Source organism: Uranotaenia lowii, unplaced genomic scaffold (genome assembly GCF_029784155.1).
Source record: "Uranotaenia lowii strain MFRU-FL unplaced genomic scaffold, ASM2978415v1 HiC_scaffold_379, whole genome shotgun sequence".
NCBI lineage: Eukaryota > Metazoa > Arthropoda > Insecta > Diptera > Culicidae > Uranotaenia > Uranotaenia lowii.
In genome coordinates, this window is record NW_026598288.1 from 1 (window position 1) to 13,214 (window position 13,214).

Consider the following 13,214-nt stretch of genomic DNA (forward strand, 5'->3'; position numbering starts at 1 on the left):
ATTTTGGCACATTTTTCTAGAACATTTGATCTTTGTAAGACATTCCAGTTCGAGATATAGCTAAGGAATCAAGTATCCCCAGGGATCAAGTATCCTCATTCTCCCCTACGGTTAAATTAAACTGAGTATAATGTATCCAAAAAATTGAATCTTCAAAATCATACTCGTGATAACAGGTAAAATATGTTGTTCCAAATTAAAAAAAAAATCGAAATTCATGACATCAAGCGAACCGGTGTTCGAAATTTTAGGCATAGGTATGTGGATTTAAAAATCTCATTTTATGTCACATTTGATATCTTCAGAATTGAGTGTCCAATTAAATGGAAAATGTAATTTCAAGAGTATTAATCTGTGTAACTTCATTTTAGAGAAAAAGAAATAGTAAGTTGAAACCGCAAGAATAGTTCAAAGACACTTGGAGTTTCGAAACAAAAATTAATAAAAATAAATCACCTGTAATAACCGAACTCTTAATCAAAAATGAAAAAAAATATGTGCGTTACTGAAACTTTGTGTGCTTTTGGTGAATATTGGCTTCAGGCATCACACTTAAAATTTTATTTTTTTTAAACAAACAATTAAATTAATTTAAAAAAACTGTTTCGGGGTGTAAAGATCAATTTAGTTTTCGATTTAAAGTATTTTAACTATGATGTGAGTTTTCAAATGTATTTTAAGAATTGAAATTCTCATTCATTCTCAATGCTAATTCGAGTTTCAAAAGTTGTCAAACTTTAATTTGTAATTCTCAAATCTTAGTTTTGAATTTGAATTTTATGCATCTATTCACTTTCTTAACCGTTATTTATTGAATAAAATTTGCAGATTTTTTTTCTGTACGTATTCAGGCTTGTCAAATCCGGGCATTGAGTTTTCAAAATTTTAAACTCAAATCCAGATAATATCCGGGCAAATCCGGCCAAAATCTAGGATTTTGCATAAAAAATGAACAGTCCAAACTCCGAGGCACATCAGCGGCGTTCAAACCTTACAATTATCTCACAATTTCAAAAACTGCATGTGAATTCATTTCACATAAACAGGTTGAAAATTTGGAATTTTGTAAAAATTGTGAATATTCATGGAAAAAATGTGCCTTTTTCGAAATATCTGGGTAACCGGGCTGGACCTCGCATTCCCATTTTTTTTAAATCTGGGTAAGCCCGGATAAAACCGGGCAATCTGGAAGGCTTTTGAGGTAGGTATCTGTATTTTTTTTTAAAATTTATTATTAAATGTGAAACGGCTCATACGTGGTATCTGTATTCGAAGAGATGCATTAAAATAATCGTTTTAAAATTTAAATAAATATGAAAGGATTGAGGTGGATTTTCCAAAATTTTTATGTTTTTACGCGTCGAATTTGTAAATATTTTTCAAAATAGTTCATTAGTTTAAATACGATTTTACAGATTGGCAAAAAATAGTGATTACGAGAACTTAAAATATAAAATTTGATGAAGTTTGCGTTGTTTGATCACAAAATAGAGGCTGTCTCAGAACTACTTTTTTTTTAATAAAAATAATAAACTTTGATTTCCCTGTTAGCTACAGCTCAACTATTGTGTTTGATTCACCCAAAAACATACACCACGGTGTCTCTGATGGAACGATTTTATTTATCGAAAATTAGCATCGCTAATTTTTGCACCATTCGAAAGCTGGGACTTTCCTCTTTCATTTGAGCCCAAATTTGAAATGATCCACCGGGGGGTCTAGAACATTTTATTTTTTTGAAGATTTTTAAACCTTTTTAACGGTTTTTTCAATGACAAAATCATGCTTATCACTGTGAAAACACTCGTCTTCCTTTTAGCGTAAATCCAACATCATATGTCAATAACATGATTTACTAGGAAATTTCCGTGGCTACAATTTTGTGGAAGACATCAAAGTGATACAAATTGAGTGAAGTGAGTTGGAATGTCACGAACAGAGTTTTTATTATTTCATTTGAAAAATCTAATAAAACTTCTCACCACTGATTGTACTAAGACCAGAAAAAGTATTCTACGAGCTTTGTTATTAATTGTAGAGTGTATAAATGTTCAAAATATTCTTTTTTTTTTGTCACTTCGATTTTCCCAAAAATCCCGAAGTAAGGAATAAATAAAGTTTAAGATATTTTATACAAAGTTTTAATACATTCCTCGAAAATTCAAACAGTTGAAAGAGCGAAAGCCAAACTGTATAAGATGGGAGTAATATAACTTGTCGTTTAGAATTTTTTTTCAAATGTTTGATCTTAATTTTCTCGATTGTTTGATTTTGTGCAATGCAGATTGTATACAAGTTTGTTGCAAGCCAGCTTTGGTTAAATTTTTTCCAATGCATTGAAAATTTGAATTAGTTTTTATTTTGAATCCCCCCTCCCCCCTCCACGTGATGTTTCAACTCCAAATGACAAAAGATAGATTTCAAATTTGTTCCGGCCATATAAAAAAAAGATGACAGCTGCTTGACTTGCTTGCTTGAAATTTTTGTTACTCATTTCATACTTTGAGCAATGTTACATTTTGAATAAGTGCCTAATCTGGGGAAACATATGTAGAAAAATTAATTTAAGCATTTCAAGCCACTGCTTTTAATATTGTTCATGACACTATGTTATATTTTGTATTCATAGAAGTACGAAAATAACATTCCAGGGGAAAGCCAAGAATGCAGAAATCCACAGACAAATGTTTGCAGTGTTCTAAACTATCAGATAAAACCCCATGTTATTTTTTATTTTATATAGGAAATTTAAAAAAAAATCATCAATATGAACAAAAATGAGAAAATATTTTCGGATAATATTATTACATCAAATCAACCTTTTAAAATTGTTGAAAACAAAGTTGATGTTGAGATTTTGTAATCTTCTTTTTTCTTTTTATAAAAAAAATCAATGAAAGACATTAGGTTCAGTTCGTGTATTTTTAAGGAAAATGAACAATCTAGAACTTAAATTCGACCACATTTTAACATACGCAAGTGCCTCAAAAACACAAATTTATGCAATCAATCATAAACAATAGGTTGATTTTTTTTTATTTTATTTATGACACTTTGTCATGCTTGTGATACCCGTGTCTAAGGTTTTACAATCAATCAAAAGTGAAAAGTATGAAAACCTTCAGAAATCATCAGAAAGGATGAAAAATTTACAACAAAGATGTTGGATTTTCAAATCCAGGTGAATTATTTAAAATTTGGGCTTAAATGTAAGAAGCAAATCTAATTTGTGTCCTAGTCCTAGATGTTTGTTCATAAAGTATTCAAACTAAATTAGCTCAAAATATGAATAACTAAATTTTCAAGAAAGGCGGGAGACAATTTTTCTAAAATAAAATCCTACAAATGCTTATAACTTCAGATAATCCTACTAAATTTCATGTAAAAGATTGATTTTTTAATGTAAATAAACCGGTTTCAACATTTATACACTCTACAATCAATAACAAAGCTCGTAGAATACTTTCTCTGGTCTTAGTACAATCAGTGGTGAGAAGTTTTATTAGATTTTTCAAATGAAATAATAAATACTCTGTTCGTGACATTCCAACTCTTTGCACTCAATTTGTATCACTTTGATGTCTTCCACAAAATTGTAGCCACGGAAATTTCCTAGTAAATCATGATATTGACATATGATGTTGGATTTACGCTAAAAGGAAGACGAGCGTTTCACAGTGATTAGTATGATTTTGTCGTTGAAAAAAACCATTAAAAAGGTTAAAAAATCTTCAAAAAAATAAAATGTTCTAGACCCCCCGGTGGATTATTTCAAATTTGGGCTCAAATGAAAGGGGAAAGTCCCAGCTTTCGAATGGTGCAAAAATTAGCGATGCTAATTTTCGAAAAATAAAGTTTTCTCCCAGAGACACCGTGTACACATGTTTTAGAAATAAATAGACTGATTTGAGTTTTGGTTGTTAAACAACAGTTATTCATTGCATTTACGGTTCATGATAAATTAAATCTTGATAAAACTGTAAAATTAGGCTTCAAAAAATGCTATTTTGCCTTTTGGTTCTTTTCGCTTGTTTCTACAGCGGATGAAATTTTACAATTCTCTTCTGGACCTATATAAATCTGTAGGCCAGGTCACCAGGCACAATTATCGCTTTAGCACGTTTGTTTGTTTATTTTTCTGGGATTTAAATCGCTTTAGCACGTATTTCATTCAAAAATATATGCAATATTAGCGCAGTGAGCTGAAGAGCCGCAGTTTCACATTTAAAGAGCCGCATGCGGCTCGCGAGCCGCAGGTTGCCGACCTATGGTCTAGGTGAATGGGCTTGAAACCTTTTTTTGCAATTTTCTCAAGCATGTTGTGGTATATTCCTATTGGAAAAGGGAATTTTTGTCATTTAGCTAACTTGATTTTGTTTGGATGCGGCAGTTCAAGAGGAATTAAGCGTCGCAAGACAAGCAGTACACCACACAGGATGTTCTGCGGGTCCCAAACACGAAAAATACAAATCCGAGCCTCGGGATCAAAATGGGAAGTGTGTATTGTTTTCCCTGTCGAAATTTAATTCAATTTAAGCTGTGGTTTTTGTTGTTTACAGTTTCGAAGAAAGCTTCAAGAGACCCGTTGGGAAGCCGAAGAAAGGCCGTGAGAAGAAGCCTAAGCACCAAAGTTTGCATCTACTGATCCTAACAAGGTAAATTATATATTATTTTAATGATTCTATTTTTAATTGTTAAATATTTTCTATTTTTTACAGAATTCGACAAACCAACTCGATGTAAAGTTCCGGAAATGTGTTTTCAATCAAATAATGAATTAAGTGTAGTGACAGTGTGAAGAATTTTGAAGAAAATAAATTTAAATTTTGATGGAATTCAATTTGTTTTCATTTTATTGCCAGAAGTAGAAACGAAAAAATAGTAGAAAGGATCCAAATATCATTGCGGTACTAAACACATTTCAAGTAGCTTTCATCTTCATAACACGTTGATCGCATTAAAAATTCACGTAAATTGAACGTGATCTCCATAGAACAAAATTCCTATTAGGGGAGCGTTTACTTATTTTATTCGTACAAATTACGTGAAAATCAATTGGATAAAAATTATGTAGTTTTTCACGTAGCAGCGACGTGCAGATTATTTTGGGTGCAATATACTACGGCCAGAGATGCCAATATGCCAGATTTTTTAGGTATTTCCTGATTTTTCGAGGCTCTGCCTAACAACCTGATAAGCCGTTGAATTTGCCTGATTTTTTTTTGAAAATATGCCTGATTTTGCCTGTTTTTTGCGAAAGTGAGGAAAAATGGGTAGTAAGGAACTGGATTAGGTACCATTGCTGAAGTGAAAAAGTGGAAATGTGACTGAATCAAAGCAATCGAAAGATTCCATAGGGCTTTTGCTACACACACACATACAAGAGGTCTGTTGGGCACACATCAGTGGTTTTTATATGCGGAAAAGGCAAAATTTAGCTTGTTGCCGAAACAAGAAAGAAAAAGACGTAGCTTCCGGTAATTTCAACGGTGTATTACAGAACGTTAAATTATCCCTGTAGTAAAGACAATTCATGCATTTAGGGATTTGAGTACTTATAATATATGTGTGCATTGTGTTTCATTGTATATAATCTTAAATTTCAACTTACGTTTAATGCCTGTTTAATAATTAGTTGTGTTAAGTCCGAAATTCGGGTGCCGTACGGTATTGCTAGCACTTACTGTTACCTATGTGGTAAATGTATGTGGACAATGTTATGCTCGATAAATAATTATGTTTATATCTAGGATTTACCTGTTTCAAGTATTATTAGGCACTAACTGTGAAACTGCTCAATTTAGCAGACGAATTAGGTTTTCGCCACGAATCAATACCTGTGATATAGACCTAAGTAACATAATTCATTCTTGCACTTTTAACACATCAAGTTTACCTGCGCGAAGCTATAAATTGATTTGAAGTGTTCCTTGCAAACGAGTGTAGTGTAATCCAGTGTTAGTTGTTTAAATTGTACTGTAATTGTAACTAAACTTTAATAAATTTGTTGTAAATTGTTTATTTGTTTGTTACTGGTTAAACGCCTAGTCACCAAACTCTGTTATTGCTGGTCATGCACTTTACCACCTTGACGTTTCTCGCCTGTCAGTGACGGCGAATGATGTGGGGGTTCGATGCGTGACTGCGGTGCGTCCGTAGGTGACGTGACATAGCTAAAATGTTGTTTTAAACTTAAATGAATGCGCTTTTTTCTGAAAAAAAGTGCCAATAAGCATATTTCAAATCATTGGCTAACAAGTTGAATCAATTCGGTGAATATTTGATTGAGTAGCAGAGCAGAAACTAGCAGAACAAAATGGTAAAACTTTTTTTTTTGTTTTTGATAGGAGTTTAAATGCTAAAACATGACTATTATGTTTGAAAGGTACATTCAACGGTTCCCCCAGATCTTTTGTTAAAGTTTTCGGGTATATATTTTTGAATTTATTACCCGGAAGATGAAGCCAAGTGTTTTCGTTGCGAAATTTATAAAGATTTAACCGCTTATTCCCCTATATTTTGTAAAAATTCCAGAAAAACATTGATTTGGACTAGAAAATTTTAGACAAAAACAGACCTATAGTGTGTACTTTTTTTTCTGAGGAATCGAATTAAAGCTGTTTGAGTCACCGCACGATTCAGGAAATGGAGTTATGGCTGTTTTAACCCTCAATTCACCTATATTTTTCAATTATTTAAAAAAAAATCATGTTCGGACTAGTAAATTTTTAACCAAATGGAACATATCTTTAGTCATTTTTCCGAGGAATCGAATGAAGGCTGTTTGAGCCACCGTACGCTTCGCAAAAGGAGTTATGGCTGTTTTACCCTCAATTCTCCTACATTTTTCAATTTGTTAGGAAAACGCATGTTCGGACTTAAAAATTCTGAACCAAATGGGACGTATCTTATGTAATTTTTTCAGAGGAATCGAATTAAGGCTGTTTGAGCCGCCGCACGGATTGGAAACAAGAGTTATGGCTGTTTTACTCTCAATTTCCCAACATTTTTCAAATAGTTCAGAAAAAGCATGTTTGGACTTGAAAATTTTGAAAAATCTTTTCGAGGAACTCAATGAAGCGACTCACCGCACGCATCGAAAACAGGAGTTTTTTTTATTGAAAATTTAGTGAAAAATGTTGGAAAATTGAGGGTAAAACAGTCATAACTCTTGTTTCCAATCCGTGCGGTTGCTTCTATAGGCTTCGTTGGATTCCTCGGAAAAAGCACATAAGATGCGAGCCATTTTGTTCAAAATATTCAAGTCCGAACATGCTTTTTTCTGAACTATTTGAAAAATATAGGGGAATTGAGAGTATAAACAGCCATAACTCCATTTTCCGTGCGATGGCTTAAACAGCCTTCATTCGATTTATCGGAAAAAATTACACACGATAGGTCTGTTTTTGTCTAAAATTTTCTAGTCCAAATCAGAGTTTTTATAGAATGTTTAAAATATATAGGGGAACTAGCTTAGCTTAGCTTGGTTGACTACTCATATCCACCTTAAATCATTGAACTCGAAATGCTGAGGGAACTAGGTGTTAAAAAGGCACTATATCTTCGTTCGTTAGCTCGTGCGACGTCTGAAACTATGTCTAATCGATTCTCCGGAAATTTTCATTAAAGGAATGTTCACTTTCATAGATTTGGTTCATGTAAGTCGGAAGATATTGAATTTCTTCGCGGTTTGTACACTTTTTTCGCAATGCCTCAAATTGTCTTGCTTGTGGTTAAAATGAACAAGCTTACTACTTTCTATTTAAGAAAATATAAAAAAAATCTACAAAATGATTCATTTTTCAAACTTCTTTAAAGTAAAATTAGCAACTTCTAGGACTTATTTTCGAAAGTAAGAAATTAAAATATATATTTTTATTCTGTAATGTGAACAGACTCAAACCTGAATAATATAATAAAACTTTCATTTTTTTATTACTATTCTCAATGTATACATTGTTCAAACAGTGATTTAATCAAGGGATATCTAAAAATGTCAATAGGGGTAGTGATAAAAAAGATAAATTTTTCAAACTGGTTCGTCTAACTGACTGATTAACAGCCCTGATTTCATTTCTACAAGGTAAACAAGCTGTCCACCGGTAAAATAAACAAAATATAAAAAACAATCGTACGCAAAATATTTGAACCGCAAGCATGGAGATATTTGCAAAAAAAAATCGCGATGGACAACAAAACAAACTCTTTAGCGGCACCTGGCAGGTTTCCAATTAGAAAATTTTCATTGACAAGTTTTGCCTGGATGTTCCGAAGATAAACAAGGAGAAAAAGATAAAAAAAAACTTGATGTTTAGTACTTGAGGAGACTGACGATCTCTTGTAGCTGCAAATCAGTCAGTGTTTCAAAACGATAGAAAGATAAAGAAAGACCCCCTCCAACAGCGACCATTTTTACTGCATTGAACTTCAGCCCAATTAACATTTTGGCTGCTTAAGAACGGCAATTCGCTGAACAAAAGCTGAGCTAAAGCGTAATGGCAGCTTCAGCTTAATGGTTGAATAGAGACAAACTATAACCATGTTTCAGCGTTTAAAGAAGTCTCAGTGCAGCCAATGAAAGGAGTTGAAGAGTTGCTTCCATAACACTATTTCAGCCTTTGTTCAACCATTCGCTACCATTGGAATTTGACAGACTGTGAACTGTAGCAAAATTGCCCTGCAAGATGGCGGCTTGATTGGAATGAGAGGGGAATTTTTGTTTTCTTTATGCAATGAGATTTTTTTTTATGATTTCTCATTTAGCTTACTTTCGAAATAAAGAATTAATTTTCTCACAAATTTTATTTTTGGTGCCCAAAACTGAAAAAAAAGATCATTTCTCTCACACTCATTTAAAAAAAAAATATTCGGTTGAGAGACATGTTGGTCGCTTAGATCGACAAATTTTCATTGCGCCGCAGACTTCATGATTGGTTCTGCGTACTGCGGCATACAACCAACAAGCCGGAGGTTTAAAAGTCGGGGCAGTTGAAACGAAAAAAAAAACAACACAGAGGGGAAAAAGTGGGTGCGAAACATCTGACAGACAGACATTTGACTTTTTTTTTTGGATGATCCGTCAATTGACGTTTAATGACGTTTGCTGAATAACTTCTCCAGATCAAGATGATTAAAGGCTGAAGACACGTGAATTAGTGAATTTTTGAGACCTTCTTTCAGCCAGATTGCTGATTAAAAATTGAACCACGATATTTTTTCAGCGTTTATTCAGCAAAAAGTGTTTGTTGGGTAGGTCTTACAAAGGTCAGATCTGGAATCGTGTCATTAGCGAAAACTGTGGTGAAGTGATAAAAAGTTGAAAATGTTGTTTTTTTTACGAAGGATCGGCTTAATTAGTCATAACTTCGACCAAATTAAAAGTTTTGAGTTATTTTGAAGGTTGAGCTTCAGAAAACATTTAACGTAAAAAAAGTAGCCATTTTAAAAAAAGTATGGTTCATAGTATATGTTATAGATGGCACCCGTGTTGATCAAAAATTAAAGTCGAAAATTGTCTTAATTTGACGCCAACTTAAAAACAAATTGACAGAACGTCACCAACGTCATTTGAACGTAATTTTGCAGAAAAAAAAATATAACCAAGAAGCTTCACATAAAATTTTATTAATTTCCATCTATGATTTCAAAAGTTTTTCACAAAATAAAGGGTTGCAATTTTTTCGAATACACTCCTTAGTTGTATCACAGAACAAAAGGAAATGATGGCAAATTCTGTGGTGGCGATAATGCTGTTAATTACTCCTTGCGTTCATACATCTACATAATTTAATTATTGCTTTTATTTAAATTTGATTCCACGTGTATTTAATTGGGCACAAATGTTATAAATTGTTGTATACAAGCTCTTGAAATCTTGTAATTCTAGCATCGATAATCCCCATTCGCTCGGCCTAATCCTTCCTGTGTTAACTCATTCTGAAGAAATCGTTCTCAACCCTCAGCTCAGCTCTCAGCCCTGCTGAACCGAACATTTAAATACAAATTGAATAGATAACGGGCTTTTGGACCCGATTCCAATTATCAAAACCACCTACACCTGCTGATATCGTTTGTTCCTGTCCGGTTACCTCGTCGAACAAAACAGGAACCGGAAAACGCTACTAGCAACAGGAAGAGAAAGGGGAAAAAACACTCTTCGGTGCATATGTTTGTGTGGTCGAGAAAGGCCGCAAAACAAAAGATGGAATGGAAAATGTAAAGCACTCCACTGTCGTGACTAAGAATAATTAAATGTGAGCTCCTTGGGAGGCTTTTCTGCTAACCTTTGGGCGTTTTCTTCTAGGTTGTGTTTCTTCAAGCAGCTACTGGAAGAGATGGGTCCTTGGCATTTGGGACTCTGTATGAATTTCCCAGGATTTTGTTTTGGTTACAATTACAGTTTTAGAATATGACTGAAAACATTTTAAAGAATGGAGAATTCAATATTTTGAATGTCTGCTTCTAGTGGGTTGATTCTCGGCTTTCAGTCTCAAGATTTTTTTTTAGTAAAAACGACTTTATTTTTACATATCCAACGTTTCGATCCTCATAGGATCTTCATGAGGGACTAAAAGTTAATACAAAATTAAGTTTACGGCTACTGAATCTAAGTGATTCTTACCGAACGAGTCGGCGTTTTTGATCCGGAATATCTGCTTTTGCATCTGCTCCAAGGTCGTCAAAAAAAAAAATTTGAGTTTTGAAGAAAAAAAATCTGATTTTCTGCGATTTCGCCCAAAAATTCTTTGACGGTTTTCTGTGATGGGGTTTTCTTCAGTTTCATTCAAAAGTCTTGTCAAATTGCGTTACCATTCTCAATTTTTCCGATTTAAAGAAAATTATCCGCAACCGTAGCGCAGCGGCTAACAAAATAATTAACCACATCCACACGCAGAAAAATAGAACACGATGCAGTCCTTCAGATAAGTTCTACAAAAACGCTATTATTGCCACAAAACAATTCCTAAAATCTGATCCGAGCATCATCGTACTCGAAGCCGACAAAGGTAACGTAACAGTAATGATGAAACGCGAAGATTACGATGCAAAGATGGAAGCACTAATCGGGGACCAAAGCACATATTCAAGCCTAGCTCGCGATCCTACAAACGGTTTTCAAACTAAGAACAACGAGTTCGCAAAAAGGTTAGCAGATTTAAAATTAATCAACAGGGCAACAGAATTAAAGCTAAAAACGTACAAAGCAACCGCCCCTTGCATCTACGGGACACCCAAGGCACACAAAGTAGGCTTGCCATTAAGACCAGTAGTACCATGCATGACGTCACCATCTTATGAATTGTCCAAATATATAGGACGAATACTCCAAGCATCGATCAACAGCAAATACAACGTCAAAGATTCGTTTGAGTTCTGCGATTTCATCAACAATGTTGTACTCCCACCGGATCACATCCTCGTTTCTTTCGATGTTGTTTCGCTTTTCACCTGTATCCCCCGAGACCTAGTTCTCCGCAACATCATCTACAACTGGGACGCGATAAAGAAGAACACGAACATAAATTTGGATATGTTCCTCGAAATCGTTAACTTCTGCATGAGCTGCAGTTACTTCAGATTTAAAAATAAATTCTACCAGCAAACATACGGAACGGCGATGGGCAATCCTGTGTCTAGCCCGATAGCTGACTTTGTGATGGAATCACTTTTAGACAATGTCACACGGACACTCGATTTCCAGATCCCGATCCTAAGGAAATATGTTGATGACCTACTGCTAGCCCTACCAAGAGAACATGTCGAACAGGTAAGAGAAAAATTCAATCAATACCACCCGAAAATCCAATTTACGGTCGAGATAGAGTCAGATTATCGCCTCCCGTACTTGGATCTGATATTGATCAGGCAGCCAGACCAATCAATAAAAACCGAGTGGTATCGAAAAGCGATAGCGTCGGGTCGCTTTTTGAATTTCAGATCGGCTCACAACACACGGCTCAAAATCAACACGGCTCTGAACTTCATAAAACGTGTGAAAATCTTTTCGACAAACATTTCCCCCGATGCCGCACTTAAGTTGATCCATGAAAATTTGAAGTTAAACGATTACCCTACAGCGTTAATAAATAGATTAGTGCAGAAAGCGAACGAAACCGACACCACCAGCCAAAACACACAAGATACACCCACACAACATTACCGATCCATACTGAACATCGACGGCCTAACTGCGAACATAGTTCGTTCACTGAAAACAGACTATCCGCAAGTACGCATCGGCACCACGCAACAACATACAATACGCAGCCTACTGCCTGTGGTTAAGGATCCGATACAACCGATCGATCGTTCCAATGTGGTATACAACATCCCGTGCGCAGGCGCATCCGACCGTAACGAGACATGCTCAAAAGTTTATGTTGGGCAAACTAGCTACAAACTTCGTACTAGAATGTCCAAGCATAAATGCGACGTCACCAAATTGAACCGAATCATCGCCTCAGGGTCCACAGCATCAGACCCAGCCATCAGAGAGCTACGACAATCGGCCGTTGTTGAACATTGCTTCAACCAGGGACACATGTTCGACTTCGACAAAGCCACCGTTCTCGATAGCTCCAACAAGCACCGCCGGCATCTAGAGGTACTCGAAATGTGCTATATTCAAAGCACTCCGAATACCGTAAATATACAGAACGACACAGACGGAAGAGCGATCTCCTACGGCGGAGTGTTCCACACACTCTCTCGGACTGCTCACAAGCACTCATCGGCGCCGGTTTCTGGCTATGAAGAAGAAACCCAAACAACAATAACAAACTGTGAGTCGAGTGGATAAAGTGTTGCTTCGGGACGTCATTCGGAATACGGATTAGGCGCCGCCGCCCAGGCCAAATTATAGTACCGGGCACGTAAGTTACACGCTATCCTCCTCACTTTTGAGCTGAACCATTTCAAATTTAAAATTTTATAGCCAGAAACCGACGATTGATGAACGCTTTAGGAGCGCATCTGTTTCAGACTATAGCACGAATGTTCGAGTAAGTGAACATTTTTTGGTTCCATAAGAAATATGTTTTATGCTTTATGTTTTATTTTAGTTCCTTGAAAAAGAATAAATATTAATTCGAAACGTTGGATGAAGAGCACATAAAAAGTGTTGTAAATCTTGACCGAAAGACCGAAAGCCGAACATAACCTAAAAATTAATATTGACATTAAAATTTAATTTTGAAAGAACGTCTGAAATTTTA

At 35.1% G+C, this 13,214-nt stretch overlaps 1 protein-coding gene across 1 annotated transcript; it reads left to right on the forward strand.

Annotated features, from left to right (window-relative positions):
• Positions 1–11,023: 11,023 nt before the first annotated feature.
• On the forward strand, positions 11,024–12,799 carry LOC129760033 (uncharacterized). Its single transcript, XM_055757613.1, has one exon. It carries the CDS (start codon positions 11,024–11,026, stop codon positions 12,797–12,799), a length of 1,776 nt encoding a protein of 591 aa, XP_055613588.1.
• Positions 12,800–13,214: the final 415 nt, after the last annotated feature.

What these genes read in the sequence shown, in the direction of transcription:
- LOC129760033 (XM_055757613.1), top strand. Translation starts at nt 11,024, where the DNA reads ATGAAACGCGAAGATTACGATGCAAAGATGGAAGCACTAATCGGGGAC.